The sequence below is a fragment of the Equus quagga genome, chromosome 3 (assembly GCF_021613505.1).
Source record: "Equus quagga isolate Etosha38 chromosome 3, UCLA_HA_Equagga_1.0, whole genome shotgun sequence".
Lineage (NCBI taxonomy): Eukaryota > Metazoa > Chordata > Mammalia > Perissodactyla > Equidae > Equus > Equus quagga.
Window position 1 is genome coordinate 149,322,473 of NC_060269.1, and position 18,776 is coordinate 149,341,248.

Here is an 18,776-nt window from a genome sequence, read left to right on the forward strand (position 1 = left end):
CTCCCTGTCGTGCTGTCCCTTTTTACACGCTGCCTGGGACAAATATTTTAGAATCGAGTGCCATGCAGTTTGAGCCTCTCGTGCTTGCTCTTTGGGGACTGTGAGGAAAAGCCAGATGCACAGCACCGATGGCCTTGCCGGCTTCCTGCGGACGCTGAATTCGGGTAAGAGGGGACAGGCGAGGCTGGCCCACAGAAGGGCAGCACCAACATTGGCACTGGCATAATTCTAGGTTCCCAGCATAGCTCTGGCCTCTTTGATTCTGGGGTCGTCTGTCCCCAGAGCCTGGCTTGCCTGAGCTGTAAAGGTGGCCGGTAGAATCCTGACCATCAGGGTCGCTGTAAAGATGCAGCCGGGGAGGACTTTCCTGAAGAGCCCGGTGAAGTGCTTCTCAACCGGCCTGCACATAAGGCTCCCCCAGGGAGCTTTAAAAAATACCAAGTCCCAGGCCCCCCCGGACTTCTGAGTGTGCTGGAACAGACCTGGCCAGTGTTGGGAATGTGCAGTCTGGCTGGAGACCACCGGATGCTGGTGCGGCGGAGTTCCCAGTGCATGTCGGCCCCCTTCTCTGCTGACTGGGGGTCCACTCCCCAATTTCTGATGTGTGGTGTGCTTGACACAATGCCTTTCTTATGGCAAATCACCTGAAATCCACACTAGCCAGCATTTATTTATTTGTCCCAATAAACTGTAATTCATAATGATAACATCAGTTCCTAATTGCATTAGGCTAATGAGGAATGTTAGTTGGGCGCTTGCCTTTCAGCAGCTTGGGCAGCTTTGGCCACATTGCTCATTCTCCGCCTCATTCACTGTGATTTCCTGTGGGAAGGGCTCTGCGCTGCCCTGCTCAGGAGCATGGGTGTCGCTGGAGACCCACCTCCTCTGTTTTGAAGTTGAAGGTTCCCAGGACCAGAGCAGAGTGGCCTGTTGGTGAGGAGCTCTGAACATCCTTCTAGAACACCTGTTGTGAGCTCAGGAGGCGACATGCTGCTTGGTTCCAGCAGATTCCCTCAATTGTGTGATTTCCCTGGGATTTAGAGCTGGGAGGACCAGAAACCCCACCTCTTACGCGGTCAGCATGGAGGCACCGAGGACCGCCGCCGCCCCCCGCTGCAGCCACCAAGGGCGTGGCGGGCCCGGTCCTGGAGTTCCTCCGTGGACTCCGGCTCAGGCCTGGTGCTCAAGGCCAGGGAGGGAGGGCTTCCGGCCAGTGGTGATGCCTGCAAGGGGTGGGGTGGGGCAAGGTCTGCGAGAGGGTGTTCTCCGCAGAGGGAATGGAATATGCTCGTCCCGGGAGTCGAGGGCCAAGGTGACAAGTTCACATGCATGAGCCCCTGAAAGTTCGGGGGTTGATAGGGAACCAGGCCAGTGTGGCCTCTGCCCCGTGTGCCTGGGTTCTGACGGTCAGACAGCACACCAGGCTTTATAATGCAGCGTAGGAAGCAGGGCAGCAGCAGTAGGGGCCCTGGGAGCGCACGGGGAGGCTCTGAATGCAGCCTCCAAATGCAAAGGGAAGCTTCCTAAAGGGGGTGATGAGTGGGCAGTCAGAGGGCGCGGGCGAGAGGGCCAGAGCCGGCCCAGGCGAGAAGGGCAGAAGGTCGTGGAGGTGGAGAAGCACTTCACAGAATTCTAGAAGGTTTCAGACAGTTGACATGAAGGGGGCGTGTGTGTGTGGTGTGTGATATGTGTATATGTCTGTAGCGTGTGTATTTGTGGGTGTGATGTGTGTTTGTATGTGTGTGGTATTTGTGATGTGCATATATGTGTGTGTGTGGTGTGTGTGTGTGATATATATGAGGTGTGTGTGTGATGTGTGTGTGGTGTGCATGTATGTGTGGTGTTTGTGATGTGTGTCTTGTTTGTGTGTATGTATGCATGTGCACACACGTGTCAGGGGTGACGTAGGCACAGAGGGCTTTGAATACCATGATCCAGACCTTGAACGTTTCCTGAGACTGAAGGAAAGCCCTGGAAGGGCTTCAGGTCTTTCATTTTTCACAAGTTCCCACCTGAGAGAAGGCCATCTGCAGAGCCCAGAGCAGAGGTGGGGCCGACGGGGTGGGAAGCGATTACAATGAAACTTTCCTGTGTCTGAAATTTCAAGCATTAAACTCTGGATACCGGAAGTCAGTCTGGTCGGAGGGCCTCACGTGGAGAGGCCAGAGCCCTGGGACTGGGCTGGCTGTGGGATCCTGGGCAGCACGGACGTGGGCCGGCGTTTATGTGGGAGTCGAGTGCCCCCAGCGCCTCCTCCCTCTCTAGGGCTCAGGGCTGGATTCCAGGCGCCCAGCACGCCACCAGCCCACGTCGACTGGGCACCTGTGTGGGCCACATGCTCTGCTGGGCTCCTTCCGCTTGCTCCGTGGAGACCCCACTGTAGGCTGGGAGGGACAGTCCTGAAACCCATTTCCCGGTGTGGGAGAGTGAGGACTACCGCGTGCTTGCTGAGTGGTTGGCAACGGTGGATGGCCGTGATGGACGTCTACGGGCTCTTCAGTTTCCTGTGGCTGCGTAACAGAGAACCAGGCTGAGTGGCTTGCAGCCACAGAAGTTTGTTCTCTCTTGGTTCTGGAGGCCCGAGGGGAGAGTCTGCCGCAGTCCTCTCTCCTTGCTTCCAGGGTGTCAGCAGTCCTCGGCGGCCCTTGGCTGGTGGACGCGTTGTCTCTCCCAGCCCTGCCTCCCCCGTCACACAGCCTCTCCTCTGAGCGTGTCTTCTCCCTTCTTTTCTCTTACTGTAAAGACACTGCTTGCATTTAGAACCCGCCCTAATCCAGGATGACCTCATCTTGAGATCCTTAACTTAGTGACCGGTCTGCAAAGACCCTTTTTCCAGATAAGGTCACCTTCCCAGGCTCTGGAGGTCAGGACGTGGACACATCTTTTTGAGGATAGCCTTTCAACCATCACTACATCCTGCCCTTCTCCTCCTCTCTGGTTTTCCCCATGCCATTCCCCATGCCTCTGTCATCTTGCCTGATGCAAAGCCGCAGGGCTGCTCCCAAGTGTCCCCACGTCCTTGGTTCTGCAGCATGAGGAGCTCGATTCAAGCCACCTGACAGATCAGTAGAAATGCTGCCCTAGCTGCCCAGGCCTGTTTGGCTTCAGCCGTGGGGGCAGAAACGTCTATGACCCTGTGTCCTGGGAAACAGACACCCCCACAGCACCTCTGCTCTTCTTCAGATGCATCCTTAGTGAAGGTTAAGATGACGGCGGTAATAATCATGATAGCTGCCGTTTGCTGGGAGCCCTCTGTCTCAGGAGCATTATATGTGGATAATCCTATGAGAAGCCAAGAAAAATCACCTCCATTCATCACCTACAACCTGCCAGCACCATACCACACCCTTCACGGACATTCCCTCCCATGTCCTCATGACAGCTCTTGGAGGAAGAACGCATCACTGCCATTTTACTGATGAGTAGACTGAGGCTCAGAGAGGGTGAGTGACTTACCCATGGTCACACTGCAAAGAGCTGGAATATAAGCCCTGGTCAGAGTGACCCCAGAGTTCAAACTTTTTCTTTGTCTCTGTGACTTCTCAGCAAACCCGCATCTCTACCCAGTGCATTAGACTTGTCTTAGGTTTGTTTGTTCTTTTTCATTTTAGCCTCTCTGTCTCCTGGTCAGATTGATTCAGCTATTGCTTCCAGCCTCGCTTGGCCAATGAGGAAGCAGGACCAGAGGGGCAGGGTTATCGCGTGGCCCCATCGCTGGTCTGCAAGAGGGCCAGGGGCAGAGTGCAGCTCTCCTGACCTGGATGCAGCCTTCTTAGCTCTGTATTCCTGAGAAACCTAGACAATAGATCCAAGCCTTCGGTCTACGGAGGAGGAAGGAATCAAGGCCTAGCCACGCGCGTTCATCTGCGTAGAGCTGCCAAAACCCCAGCCCTCGACCTCTCTTTGTTTACTCATAAACCGAAACTTCCCATCTGTGTCCAACCTGCTGTACCAACCACCCTTCCTCATCTTGTGCCAACGTCAGACTTCCAAGCTCTATTCAAATCATGAGCTCTGCCTTGAAAGCTGGAGTTCTAATTCAATGTTGGCGAGTCTCTTGCAATTGCTGGGGTGACTGTCACCCTACACCTCCCCATCCCTGGGAGGTGAGAGCCATCTCTGGACACCTTTGCGCGTTGTAAGGGATGAGAGTCAAAGAGGTCTTTATCTGCCGGGACTCAGAACCGGGGACGTTGCACAGATGCCATCCCATCACAGCCTAAGCTTTTAGAGATGATGCAGCCGGCTGGACTCCAGGCCTCCCGGTCCTGGCAGAGGCAGTGTCTGCTGAACGTCTCTTCTGAGAGGACAAATGAGAAGTGAGAGAGATGAGAAGTCCTCATTAGTGGAATGATCCGCCCCCTGCACGTCGGCCTGCGGACACAGGTCTCTGGGACTGGTGCCCAGGGCTCCAGAGGTCTCTGCTAGGATTCCACAAAGCCAGCACACCTTTGCCTCCTGGCATTTTATTTGTTTAGGTTCACTGGAAAAGGAAGTTCCGAGGGCCTCCAAACTCATGCCACTGATTTTATTGCCTGGAAAAACATCCTTCTGTAGTTTTCATGAAATGTGCGATTGAAGACATTAAGATCCAGGTGACATTACCGTCCCCTAATACGTGGTAACTCCCTCCTCCTTGGTCTTTGGTCTCCTGTAGTTTGCCCCCCGTGGTGCAGAGTGGGTTTTGCTAACTCAGTTCAGACAGAGGCTGAGACTGAGGCTCAGAGAGGCAGCAAGAAACACAGCTGGAGTGGAATTCAGGCTTTTCCCCGTGCTCTGGTGTCTGCCTCAAACAGATCCATGGCCCATCAGAGCTGAAAGGGGTCCGATTTCCAAGAGGAGAACCCGGCACGCGCGGAGAAAACCCTTAGCGGGGCCTTCTCCCACCTGCCCTGTGCTAGGGTGGAAGCGCGTGTGTGGAAGGCACTGACTGGGGGCGGGGAGCCTGGGTTTGAGTCCTGAGACCTGAGGAAGCTCTGCTCCTTTCTGTGCCTCTCTCCCTTTGCCTGTCAAGTGAGGACAAAATAGCAGCTGCCCGGTGGCACAGTGGTTAAGTTTGCATGTTCTACTTCAGCGGCCCAGGGTCTGTGGGTTCGGATCCTGGGTGCGGACATGGCAGCACTTATCAAGCTACACTGTGGCAGGCATCCCACAGTTAAAGTAGAGGAAGATGGGCATGGATGTTAGCTCAGGGCCAGTCTTCCTCAGCAAAAAGAGGAGGATTGGCAACAGACATTAGCTCAGGGCTAATCGTCCTCAAAAGAAAGAAATATTAGCTACCTGGACCGTGTTGGATAGTGTCCTCCCAAATTCATGTTCCCCTGGAGCCTCTGAATGTGACCTTATTTGGAAATAGGGTCTTTGCAGATGTAATTGGTTAAGATGAGGCCACACTGGATTAGGGTGGCCTTACCTCCACTGTGACTGGTGTTCTTAGGAGAAATGTGGCACAGAGGCACAGAGGGGAGAAGGCCATGTGACGATGGATGCAGAGATTGAAATGCTGCAGCCACAAGCCCAGGAAGGCCAAGGATGGATTGCGGCCACCAGAAACTAGAAGAGGCAGGAAGGACCCTCCCCTAGAGCCTTCGGGGGGAGCGTGGCCCTGCTGACACCTTCATTTTGGGCTTCTGGCCCCTGGAGCTGTGAGACAACAAATTTCTGTTGTTTCAACCCGCCCTGTTGGAGGTACTTTGTTGTGGCAGCGGAGGAAACCAAGACAGTGTGTCATCGGCTGGCTGGGAAGACTGGGTCTTGCCGTCCTCACTAAGAGTTCATGTTACACAGGGCATCTTCGCCCTGCTCACTTTTTCCAGCCATACTGTGCACTGGGGCTCTGCGCCCTCCTTCCTAATGTCCTCTTTCCCTGGAAGCCTCTTCCTTTGCCCTTGTTGTCTTTGCATCCTTTCGTGCTCCCCCTCTGCCGTTAATTCCTCCAGAGAGCGGACTCTGACATTCCGTCCTCCCAGCCTGCCACCCGCCGCCCCTCCTAAGGGAGTCACTCAGAAGTCAGACGTCTGGGTTTGCATCTCCGCCCTGCCGCTTAGGGACTTGGTGAGCTCTGGGCGGGTTAATTAGTGTACTTGGGGCTACAGCTTCCTCGAGGCTTTATTCCTAGGGTTCTTGCGGGGATTAAGGGAGACAATCAAGGAGACAGTTTGCTCTGTGTCTGGCCCACGGTAAAGCTCTCAGGACATGGGGCTGTCAGCACTGCTCTTTCCACCTCTCCTTTGCTCCCCTAGTGCCCACGGGCCTTAGCTTGTGTTTCCTCGGGCACAGGCTCCGAGGCAAGGATTTGAGTACAGGGCACGGGAGAGGGGAAGAAGGCACAGGTGGATTGGGAAGTGAGTTAGGGAAGCAAAGGCAGGAAGACTGCCAGGAAAGGGTGTGCCATCAGCCAGTTACCCCGGGGGCAGACTCTGCAACCTGGGAGCTCTGGGAGCCTCAGACTTACCCCACTGGATGGACAAGGGGCTGGGGTGTAGATGCCCCAACTGCCAGCGTGGGTCGAGGGCTGCTCCTGGAGCCTTAATTCCCTGGCACTGCCGGCTGGTCTGTTGCATGGGCAGGAAAGTGGGCTCTGCTGACAGCGAGAGTCCAGGTGAAGAAACGCAGGGTTGGCAGCTGGCAGGTGTGCACTGAAGTTGGGAGGCCAGGGCATGCGGGGAGCTCCGACGCCGTGTAGCTCAGAGTCGTAGACTCTGAGTTGGTGCATTTGTCTGCTTTCCTCCCAGGCTGTGAGGTCCTTGAGGGAAGGGCTGACGTATCTCCCGTATCTGCAGCTCCCTGCTCAGCTCTTCGTACGTACTCAATGTTAATAGTAATACTGGATAAACAGGTGAATCTGGTCCAACTCCTCTGGTTTCCAGATGTGGAGAGGTTGTGGCATGGCAAGAGCTGCTCCCCAGCAAGTTTTCCGAACAGAGACTTGAACCCCGGGGTAGAAATGCAGTGGGGGTTGACTTTTTTTTAATGTTGGCCTGAATGTTCTCCCGTTTGGCTGTTGCTCAGGTATGCATCGTGCAGAAGCGAGACACTAAGAAAATGTACGCGATGAAGTACATGAACAAGCAGAAGTGTATCGAGAGGGATGAAGTTCGGAACGTCTTCCGGGAACTCCAGATCATGCAGGGGCTGGAGCATCCTTTCCTAGTCAATCTGTGGTGAGTGATTCCACCGGGCTCCTGCGAGATCCGTCGTGCAGCTAAATGCAGAGCCGGCTGTGCTGGAAGGAATCTTCTGTGTTGTAAAGTGAACGGAGTGAAATTTTCTGGGTTCAAATATTCTTTTCGGTTTTTTGTAGAGTACATTTGCTGATGAAATCATCGAGCATATGCTAAATTTTAATTCTGTTGTCTTACCTGATGAATCAGAGTTGAAAATAGAAGAGAAGGGTGTTTTTGGTATCTGAGAACATGTCTTGTAAGAGAATGCCAAATAGAGTCTTCTAAGGGGAGTTCAACTTTTTAGAAAGTCACATCTGTAGTGTTGGTGGCAAGAAGGACTCAGGATGGCTGCCCAGCATGGACATGCTGAATTCCAAGTTCTGCATCCCACCCACAAGGCCTGCCATGATCCATGTTCCAGAACTTTCTCTCTGTACCATCCCTGGATATTATCTCTGCTTTAAATGCCACCCTGCTGATGGTTCCCTGCCTCGGTGCCTTTGCACATGACATCTCCTCTTCCTGAAACTTACCCCTCCCCTGGCTCCCCTAGTTTCCTCTAACCAAATCCTGTGCAATCCTTTTGTCCAGCTTACGAGGCACTTAGTTCCGGAGCCTTCACTGACCTGCAGGCTGGGTGAGCACCCCTCACCTCTCTGCCTTGACCTGTGCTTGACCCACCAGCGCAGCCTTTACGAGTGAACCCAAATTATTGGTTTACTTTCTGTCCTTTCTAAGAAATCACTTGCTCCTTGAAAGCAGGGGCTGTTTCTTGGCTCTTTGTCTCTGAGAGGCTAACACAGTCTCAGACATGTTGGAGGCACTTACTCAGTGTTTCCTGAGCTGGATTTTTGTTGAAGGGGAGAGCACAGGCTGTTCTAGGAAATAAGTTCTGTTTCATCCTGCATCTCAGTTGACAGATCATTGATCTTAAGAGCATCAAAGGTGGCCCTGGATGGGACAGTCTGGTCCAGCCTGTATACTCCTAAAACCACCAACTATTTCAATTGTTCTTTATACTCAGAAGTACCCCCGACGTTGGTGACACAACAAGGAGGAGCGAGGATTGTCCTGTTTGACAAAATCAAGGTGTGCCAGGCAGATGCCAAAGACTTGGGCATTTCCAGGGGGAAAACCCATGCTATGTCTTATATGCTGGAGTCTGAGTAGCAGGTGCAAGGTCCTCGTGTCCCCAGGCACCATCCAAACTCTTCATCTGTTTGGGGAAAATAAACCCCTTCATGTTTTGATCGCTGTACAAGGGAATTTTTTAAAAGCAAATTTCTAATCTAAAAAGCAACATACATTCATTACTAAATACAGAAATGAAATACTTAGGAAGGCAACAATTGTCCAGAATCCGACCACCTCTAGATTATATTTTGGTGTATGATTCTTTTCGTACTTCTTTTCTCATATCAGTATGACTGTGTCTGTCGTTGATACTGAAAATGTGCAGAACGATTTTGTGTTTCGCCTTTTTACGTTACTAGTCTGGTAGGAGCATTATCTCCTCTTGCAAACTCCTGCAGATCACTTTTAACGGCTGCATAACCTTTCGCTGTGGAAACGTTTAGTAATATCTGTCCTTTATCCTGTCGTGTAGGTTATTTAGGGCAGTTTCTAATGATCTTGCTGATGTAAATAATGCTGAGATGAGCGTCTCTGAGCTTGAACTTTTTCAGGGGGCTCCTTAGAGTGGCCGGCGGGGCTGGGATGCACGTCTGGGTGTGAAGCCTGTTGGAGGAGGGGTGCGGTGTGGGAGCAGCCCATTCTCAGGCACCAGTTTTCAGTGCTGTCTTCTTGGTCTCCAAGATGCCAACAGATTAGTGACGGATGCCCGTTGATTACATGAGAGCGCTAGGTAGATAAAACTGTGCACGTTGGCCTGGGATAGCATTAAGGTCCCATCATAAACCAGAAGGGGTGAACCTGCCGCTGGATTTTGGACTCGCCTTTCAAACTCCCTGACTTCAATTTCCTTGCCTGTTCATAGCGATGGTAATGCTGTTTACTGCTAGGACTGTTCTGAAAATTAACTAGGAGGAAAAGAAATAGAAGTATATTTTCTATAAATTCACTCTTAGAGGTTGTATATATATATGTGTGTGTGTGCTTATATGTGATAATAGATGGATGATAGATAGAGAGAGAGATAGATAATGCCCCTTGAGGCTCTAAGTGAAAAGGAGTCTTCCTTGATCCATTGGTCAGAACTGAGTACCTTGCATACTGTGTGGCTCAGGTGACATAGCCATATTTAGTTCTGGGGGCAGAGACTTAAGCTTGCTTCAGCACAGAAGGGAGTTTCTTGGGTTTTATAACTAAAAAGTCTAGAATTCCAGCTGACTCTCTCTATCTCCTGCTTTCCTGTGTATCATCTTTATTTTCAAGCCACGACTCACGCTGACGGCTGATTGCTTCAATTCCTCCTTCTAGCTGAACAGCCCAACAGAGGCTGAAGGTCAGGGGTGGCCGTGATTGACCTGACTCAGCTCCCATGCCCATTCCTGAAGCAGTGGAGGAGGGGCAGGAGGTTGGTCCCACCTGCGTCTCAGGAGCCGAGATGGAGATCTGCACAGGGAGGTTGGGAGCTGGTTCCAGAAAGTGGTACCTGCTGCCCGTATGTTAGATCCTGGTCTCTATAACTGCCGTCTTCATGACAGCCCTGCAGCGTGAGGGTTTGGGGCCTTCGAGGGCGAGCAGGGCTCAAGGCAATTTATTACCTTGCCTGAATCAACTGAATCAACTGAATTGCAATTCAAACTCCAGATCATCCCAGCATGCCCTCGGGTTTCAGTTCTTGTAGGGAAATGAGCACTAACATTTACTGAGTACTTAGTCGGCTTTAATCCTCCTCACAGGCTCTTTACTTTCCTGCTGTCGTCCTAATATTACTATCCCCATTTTACGGATGGGGTAACTGAGTCACACCGCCAGTAAGTGGAGGAGAGGGGACTTGAACCCAGGCTGTCTGACTTCATGGCCCACACTTGCAGTGCCCCTACCACAGCTGCTGGGAGAGGCCAGGCCCTTCCCTGCTTGGCTCGCCTCACGCCCTCCCTCCCTGCGTGGGGCTGTCCCACTGGGCTTCAGCTCCCGCCTGTCTCGAGCCTGCTGGAAGGGAGCATGGTGTCAAATTGCTCCCTGGGTTCTTAAGGACACCAACGCTTTATATGAATCGCATCCTCTTTTCATCTCATTACGCACAGGGTGGATTATCACAGCCTTGAAGTCCTGGCTGCCCCTCCTCATTCTTCTTTTCTGCTGACGTGCTCTATAACGGGTGCAGGTGAAGGCCAGGCATTGATTAGTCCTCATGACAAGTTTGCCTCTAGAGAATGAACGATGTGTGCTCCTAGCCTGGGGTGATCCAAGCTGAGTGGTCATGTGCAATATTTCCGCCTGCTCTGGAGCAAGGCTGCCTTGCTCTCTGGGGCTTGAGCTGACCAGGTCAAAGGAAGAGGGAATGACAAATACACCCCAGAGAGCGAGGGCGGTGCCTTAGTGGAGCCCCGGAGAGTGGAAGGGAGCAAAGAGGAGGGGAGGGATGTGGGGAGAGTGTGTCAACCCTCCGGCCCTGAGGTCTGATCTCCCAGGTCCTCATTCCAGCTCTGCCTCTTGCAGGCTGTGAGGCTGCTGTGGGCTGAATTGTGCCCCCAGCCCCATTCATATATGGAGCCCTGACCCCAATGTGACCATATCTGGAGATAGGGCCTTTAGGTTATTAAGATAGTTATTAAGGTTAAATGAGGTCATTCCAGTGGGGCCTTGGTCTGAAAGGACTGTAACCTTATAAGAAGGTGGAGAGAGTCTCTGCCATGGGAGGACACAGCAAGAAGACAGCCGTCTGTGACCTAGCGGGAAGGCCCTTACAGAACCCGCCCGTGCTGGCCCCTGATCTCAGGCTTTCAGCCTCCGGAACTGTGAGAAAGTAAACTTCTGTTGTTTACACGCCCCGGGCTGTGGTATTTCGTTTTGGCGGCCGGGCAGGCTAATTAATACAGAGGCCTTGAGAGCGAATCGATTCCCCTCTCAGTGTCTCAGTTTCCTTATTTATATGATGGAAGAGTTGCTATTAGGACCAGATAGGGCAACACATAACAAGTGCCCATGACCTGGGGCATGACGTCAGCACTGGACCATAGACCTCCGCTGGTGCTGATAGCGTGGCATTGGTCCTTCAAGTCAGCCTCTGGTGGGTGGGCTGCTTACGTGTTCGCTCAGCATCTTTCTAGCAGTGGCCATGAGGACATGCTGACTTCTGGAAGATGAGTCTTGAGTGTTTAGTACTAGATTTTTATCCTAATTAAATGGTAGTGGGTAGGTAGTTCACTTGTGTTTTCAGATTGTATTTTCAAAATCCGTTTATACTTACTTGATTGGCTATATTTATTAGACCAGCTGTTAAAATATTATGTTTAAAATGGGGCGGAGGAAGTCATCTACCCTCATTTACTGCTGAAGCAGCTGGGAAAGAACACCTGGCGGGATCGCATGAGAACCGATACTTGCGATCAGCTTAAACAGTTCTCATGGCAAGTGTATGTTTCTACAACCTTCCTTGAGCAGCGATGGACTGAGTCAAGACATCGATTGCTACGTACCACGCTAAGACAAGAAAGAACCGTGTGAATTGGTGACTAATTTTCTGTTAAGTGTTGAGACCTTTGATTAAGGTGAAACTACATGAGATGTTTCAAGGTGAAGCTGCTCTGGCTGAAGAAGGGGCAGGAAAGGAGGTTGGGAGGACAGACTGGAAGCTCGGGGGGAACTTTGATGAAGGCTAGAAGCCCTTTACAAATAATCGCCAGTTGCTGAGCAGCCTCATTTCCATAAAAATAGTTACATTTGGCCTTGACTATTGCTACAGTCTCCCATCCAGCCTTTCTGCGTGCAGACACAGTTACCATCGCTCATTTGCCTTCCAGGGAGTCTTGGTCAGGTCGGATAACAAGTTACCCTAGATCAGGCAGCTTAAACAACAAGAATTTATTTCTCACAGTTCGGGAAGCTGGGAGTCCGAGGTCAGGGGGCAGCATGGTCAGGGTCTGGTGAGGACCCCCTTCCTGGTGTGCAGACGGCCTGCTGTGTCCTTACATGGCAGGGAGAGAGAGCTCTCTCCTGTCTCTTCCCCAAAGGGCATTAATCCCACCCTGAGGGCTCCCCTTTATGGCTCAGCTCCCTCCCAAGGGCCCTGTCTCCACATCCCATCACACTGGGAGCGAGGGCTGCAACACATGAACTTCGAGGGGCACAAACATTTGGTCCACGGCACAGGGCAGACCTTATCGAAGTGCAGATCTGAGCCCACTCGTCCTCTGCACAGGACACAGCCCTGGCTCCCCAAAGCTTCCACGGTAAATGTCTCTCCATGACCTGGCCTCTGACATGGTGTTGGTCTCTCCTTCTTACACTCACCCGTGCTACCATCCTTGGGACATTTTTCTTCCAGCCATACTCACTGATTTGTGGGACTGGTAATTCATTCGCTGTTTTCGTCTCTCCTGGCCTTTGCACATGTGGTTCCTTCTGCCTGGAGCACCATCTCCCCTGCACACTATGAGAACTTCTGCTCATCCTCCCACGCATCTTCATTCATTAAATAGATATTTATTGGGCTTTCATTGGGCACCTGGCACTCTCTTAATTTCTAAAGGTACAAAGAGGAAGAGACTCAGAGTGGCTCCTTCTCTCTGGGTTACAGTCCTGGCATCACCTCCTCCATCGAGCGTCCTCAGGACTGCCATCCTCGCCCCAGCTGACAGTGTTTTCTTCTGGACTCTGTTTTAGTATAAGGCAGCTCTCTTGCATCTATCTGTCTGTTTCCTCTGTTAGCCGTGAGCTGCTTGGGGAAAAGGACCAGCCTTATTCATCTCTGTATTCCTGGCATCTGATGTTCAATAAATTGATTCACTCACTGTGTTAAGGGCCAGGGTATGCCCAGAACTGTGCTCGCATTGCTGCTAGAACAGTGAGCAGGACAGTCCCTCCTCATCGTTGCAGAGCTTACAGATGACACACATGAAGCCAACAGCTGGTCCTGCTCCCCAGCTCTCTGCCTTACGTCTTGAGTAGTCACTGTCCTTTATGGTCCTGGGGTAACTTAAAAAATAGATTGCAAACATCCACCGTGTCCTGGAGGTCAGGGGGTGTCCTGGTCTACCCCCGACACTGAGAGGTGGAAAAGCTCGTGGAGGTGTTCCCAATTCCAATTAGTATCGTCTTCTTCAGTCTCCGTCACTGGGGTACCTCCATTAATAAAAGGGGGCAAGAGGTGACATTGTCTTGTCTAGGATCCTTTTCTCATCCTTTAGTGTTCCAGGATTTTTAACATCATTGGCAAATTCAGTTTGTGCTTTCAGGATGCTAGATTTCCCAAATTTTATTTTTAAGTGGCATAGGTTTGCTATTCTCAGGGGACAGGGTTGGGGCTGTGCGTGTGGATTACGAGGTGCAGCAGACTGCCTTCTAACACCCAGAGGGGCAACTGTGTGAGGAGCCAGAGGTCGTGCAAAACAGGGCTCAGGGGAGGTGGAGTTGGGCCTGGGGCATTTGCCCTGGGGTATCAGGCAATTCCTGTGGGTGAATGAGGGGATCCAGGAATCAGTCACAGGGGGCCCGGGATTTCCCCAAGGTCACACAGGAGAGGCAGGACTCACTCTGGACCACTGGTGGTCTCTGGGGCGCTCTGCTTCCCCCACCATCCGCCCCAACATGGCGCTATCTTGTGTCTATTTCTCCGACTGCGCCTCGTGCTTTTGCATGGTTTTCCATCTTGGTTTGCTGTAGGCTGAATGTTTGTGTCTCCCCCCAGGGTTCATATGTTGAAACCTAACCCCCAATGAGATGGTGTTAGGAGGTGAGGCCTTTGGGAGGTAATTAGGTCGTGAGGGTGGAGCCCCTAGGAATGGGATTGCTGCTCTTATGATGAGACCCCGGAGAGCTCCCTCACTCCTTCTCCTTCCTCAGGTGAGGCCACAGTGAGGAGACAGCCATCTAGGAGCCAGGAACCAGGAAGCGGGCTCTTAGCAGACACTGGGTCTGTCTGCACCTTGATCTTAGACTTCCAGCCTCCAGAACTGCGAGAAATGCGTTTCCGTTGTTTATAAGCCACTCAGTCTTTGGTATTCTGTTATAGCGACCCAGTGGACTAAAAAAATGGTTAATTAAGACTAACAGCATGAGGTCAGCCAGCATGCTGAAGTTTCTGAAGATTTAGCAATTCTGATGAGCCGGTACATCCCTGATAGACCCAGATCTAACACCAAAGCCTGCGCTGTCTCTAAAGCCGCCTTCTTTGAGTTCAGCCCGGGCTGAGCCTCACACGTAGTAAGATGAGTAAGCCATGGACCCTGCCTCCGGTAGGAGCATGTCTGGAGAGGAATGAGGAACGGGAAAGGTGGTAATTGTATACTGGACAGAAAATGAAAAGTGGAAAGTGGTCCTTCCCTTCCTACGAGGGTACCCTTGGAAAGCCTCAGTTTCCTCGTCTGTAAAGCAGGGATGTATGTCCCTCGCTTCCATGCTTTGCGAGGGCCAAATCAGATGAGACCCAGTATCTGAAAGCCCTATGGAAACGATCGCTTGTTGTGAGATGTACGTTATTATACTTCCTTCTGAGAAAAGCTGAAGTATGAGCAATAACCCGTAAATTCGCCCAGCAGTTTATGTGCGTGAAATTGCTGGGGGGAGGCAGCAAATGTGGTTATACCTGGAGGGACTGCAGATAAAGCCGACAGATGCTCAGTGACCGAGCAATTTTGTGTTAAGCTCATATCCCAAAGAGGCATGCATTAGGACGTAATACATTTTAATGGGAAGTATTTACCTGCTGTAGTGAGGTTAATTAAATTGGAAACTGTGGCGGCCTTGTTCCTCGAGTTTTTGAAAGTCACGTGGCAGCCTTGCTATCTTCTGATCTTTCCCCTCCATGCATGCGCCCCCTCCCCACCCTGATCTGTCCCCTCCATGTTTCCGATGCCTGAGCATTTCCTCTAGACACCTGCCACCATACCCCCTCACTTCCTTCGGGTCTTTATCAAATGTTACCTCCTATTTGAGGTCTCTCTCTGCCCACCGAATTTACTATTGTAAGCTCCCCTCCTCCACCTGGGCTGTGCCTCACCTCCTAATTCTCTTCCTTGTTTTATGTGCTGTGGCACTTGTCACATGAAAACCACAATGCATTTTACTCATTTATCTTGTTTAGTTTCTCTGCCTCCTTCACACACACTGGAAGGAAGGCTGGCTCCATGGGGGCGAGACTCTTGTCTGCATTTGTACCACTCTCTTCCCAGCACTCAGGGCCATGTCTTGGCATCAGAGTGATGGTCAGTAAGGACCTGTTGAATGAATGAATTGAATGCCCCCTCCTCCACAAATTATATGCACAGAGCCCCACGTGGCCAGCTCAGTTGGTTCTTCACTCATATTGATCTGCAAACCAAAATCAAAATAGAACCCTTTAGTCCTCCACCCAATAGAAATTATTTTGCTAATCTTTGTGTTGACTGAACAAATGGTATTTCAGCCCCCTCACCTCTGATCCAGAGTACGTTTGTGAAGCTAAGGAGGGGAAGTGACCTTGTCTATTCTGATGGGTAACAGTGGTGGCGATTCTAAGAGCTAACATTTATTAAGCACCTGCTGGGTGCCTGGCCTTGTCATCCCAATCCGTCTTCACCAGGGCCCTGTCAGGTGGTGGCTCTTGCTTCTCCCTTTTGCAGAGGAGACAGCTGAGGCATAGGGAGGCTCACTGGCCCATAAATGAGTGGACATGCCTTTGCCTAGCGCCATTGGGTGTGCTCTGCCCCACAGCGCTGTGGAGGGAGAGACTGTGAAGCAAGAGGAACCGTGATGTCCCTTGTAGCATCAGGGACACTCCCTGAGGAAGTGGCACCTTCTGGTGTTCATGGCACTGAGCGCTCACAGCAGATCTCCACATGAGGAAACTGAGGCTCAGAGAAGCTGAGTGACTGTCCAGGGCCCCACAGTCAAAAGGGGGTGGAGCCGGGGTTCATACCCAGCCTGTCTGACTCCAGAGCCTGCACTTTCCAGAACATGGTGCTGCCTTTACTTTTCTAGCTGATGCAGTAAAAGTTGTTTGCAGTTGTGAAGGAATTTCAGAGGGAGAACTAAGACCTCCCGCTGGGATCTTATCCACTAGCTGGAAGTTTGACGCTTTCCTTCTCTGGGTACCGTTTTCTCAGCTAGGAACTGAAGGCCTTGGACTGTGGCTCTCTGCTCTCTGTCCACTGGTCTTCCCCTGGTTCCACAGAGTCCAGGGGGTCCAGGAAGTCCCCAGGAGTCACTGGGGCTGAGGGTTGGATGCATAGGACCCAGCCTCTGTCCTGCTTTGTGCATTTCCATGTCTTGTATGTCACTGCTCTGCGTGTGGTTCCACTTAAGGAAGGGTTTTTGCTGCTCAGCCATTTTGTCGGCCAGTAGCCTAGATTGTCTCTCCCGCTCTGTGCCTCTGAGCTTTGACCCCCGCAGCCTGCTTTGTGGACTGAGAACTCAGCCGACTTTGATAAGCAGAAAGGGATGGCCCAGATTATGTGTCAAACAAATGAATTACGGGCTTAATGAAACTAAATTTCGACTTGTAAAACCAAAGGCAACACATTAATGGTTAAAAAAGTGTTCCGTTCCACATCCATGTTGAGTGCTTGGCCCCAGGGCAGAGACAGACACCGCAGGGGATCCCATAGGACCACTGTGCACGCTGCACCGGTGCCACACACCTCCCCCGCCCAGCCAGAGGCCTCGTGGTGCCTCGGGAAGTCAAGAATTGCATCCGGACAGTAGAGGTGTATAGGAAACAATGTAGTAAACGTCTAATCTCAAGAAAGTATGCTTCACTGATAAATGGCCACTTGTGCTTCTGTTGTCACAGCAGTTTGAGAGGTGACAGAAAATGACAGTATCAGTCTGCCCATAAAGGGCAGAGTGGGGATGTGCAAGGTCCTGAGTCCAAATGGTAATATTCTCTTAGAAAACCCATCATGAGGGACCTCAAGGGCCATTCTTCCTGCTTTTGGATCCCCAGTGAGACCCTGCTGCACCCAACTCCCAGGGGACCGTGGCACAGTAGCCTGGTCCCCAGGGCCCTGGAAGGTCAAGGTCGAGCCTTTTGCTCTCCTCTGTTCTCCACCACCATGTCCCTGTCCTGGCTGCCCCTGAAGAAGCCACGCCCACAGTCGCTGCCCTTTCTAAGACTCTTTCCCGGGTATCAGGTGGGTGGCGGCAGTTCTGAGAGCCGTGTGGGCCATTGTTCCCCACCGTGTCTCCTGATGCCCTTTCGGAACCCGACCTCCACAGCGACATTGGCTCCTGCTCTCTGCTTGTATGACTCCACCTCTGCAAGACTGGACCTCTTCCCTCTCTCTGCCTCTCAGCCCCTTCCCTCCAGTGGACCATGAGCTTCTTCCTGTGCACAGGTGGAGGAAGGGCCGCGGCAAACATGATAAAAAGACCGAGACCTGGAGAGGTGGAGTAATTCCCCAGCGTCATTGGCCATTAAGTCGGGGAAGCAGTGTTTTAACCCCTGTCTGTCTGATGCCAAAGCCTGCACATTTCCCACCACTTCCCCAGCCTCCCATGCTCCACAGAGCCCTCGGCCGCCATCCAGCCAGCAGCGGTTTTCAGTGGGAATCACAAAGATCCGTGTTCTTCTCCACCAGTGCCTCTTCTGGCTGCACTCCTGTGTTCCAGCGGGGTTGGAGCCCCTGGCCTGGGGCCCCCGCCATGCACCCACCTGCCCATGGCTCCCTTAGGGACTTCTTCAAAGGTGAGAGTATGTTTTTATTTTGAGCCACATTATCGGTCGTGTGTGAAACTAGGAGAAACATTTTGAAAGGCGGTGACACGAGGAGCATTCTTTCCTACAAATGTGCGAGAAGGGATGTCAGGAAGTCTGCTGACTCAGAAGCCAAATGTGTTTGCTGGGTCGTTGACACGTTGAATGGAAAACTTACAAAGGCAGCCACGTTCAGAAACCCTCATCCTTCAGAGCCATCTCTGCTGAGCACCTCCTCCCAGAAGCAGGAATCCCTGCTGTCTCCTCTGGGTTCTTGCAGCACGGGGCTCATGCTCCTCATCAGAGTCGGCCCTGGAGCTATTCCCTCTGAGCATCATGAAAGAGGGACCACAGCTTGCTCATTCACGAGAGGCCATCCCGGACCATCAGCTTCATCCATCTCCGGCCTGTGTCTGGGAAGTACATGGCCTAGTGTTGTTTCTGTCCCGCTCCTTTCTGTCTCTGATGTTAGTGTATTTGCTCATTTCTTCATAGACTTTTCCTGTCACCAGAATAAATGTGAGCTCCCTGAGACCAGTCCTGTTTGCCTACTGTGCTATGTTCCCAGGACCTGACGTGATATCTGGCACCTGTGGGCACTTGATCATATATTTGTCATGTTGAAGTGGGTGTTTGCACTCCATCCCTGACTTGGGACATAGTAGGTTCTCAATGGAGGGAAGAAAAAAGGTAGGGAGGGAAGTTTGGGAGGAATGGGGGCGCCACCTGTGCTCCCCAGTGGGCTGTGAGATCTTCAGGGGCGGGCCCACACCCCTTCACGTCCTCACCCCTAGCTCCTAGCACAGGAC

General features: G+C 51.9%; 1 protein-coding gene across 2 annotated transcripts in view; it reads left to right on the forward strand.

The window, feature by feature from the left end:
• The window catches only part of STK32B (serine/threonine kinase 32B), a 337,777-nt gene that overhangs the window by 93,189 nt on the left and 225,812 nt on the right, over positions 1 to 18,776 (forward strand). For both annotated transcript variants that reach the window (XM_046656895.1, XM_046656896.1), the window contains exon 3: positions 7,012 to 7,163. In XM_046656895.1, coding sequence (XP_046512851.1) covers positions 7,012 to 7,163 — 152 coding nt within the window. The remainder of the gene's footprint in view (positions 1 to 7,011; positions 7,164 to 18,776) is intronic.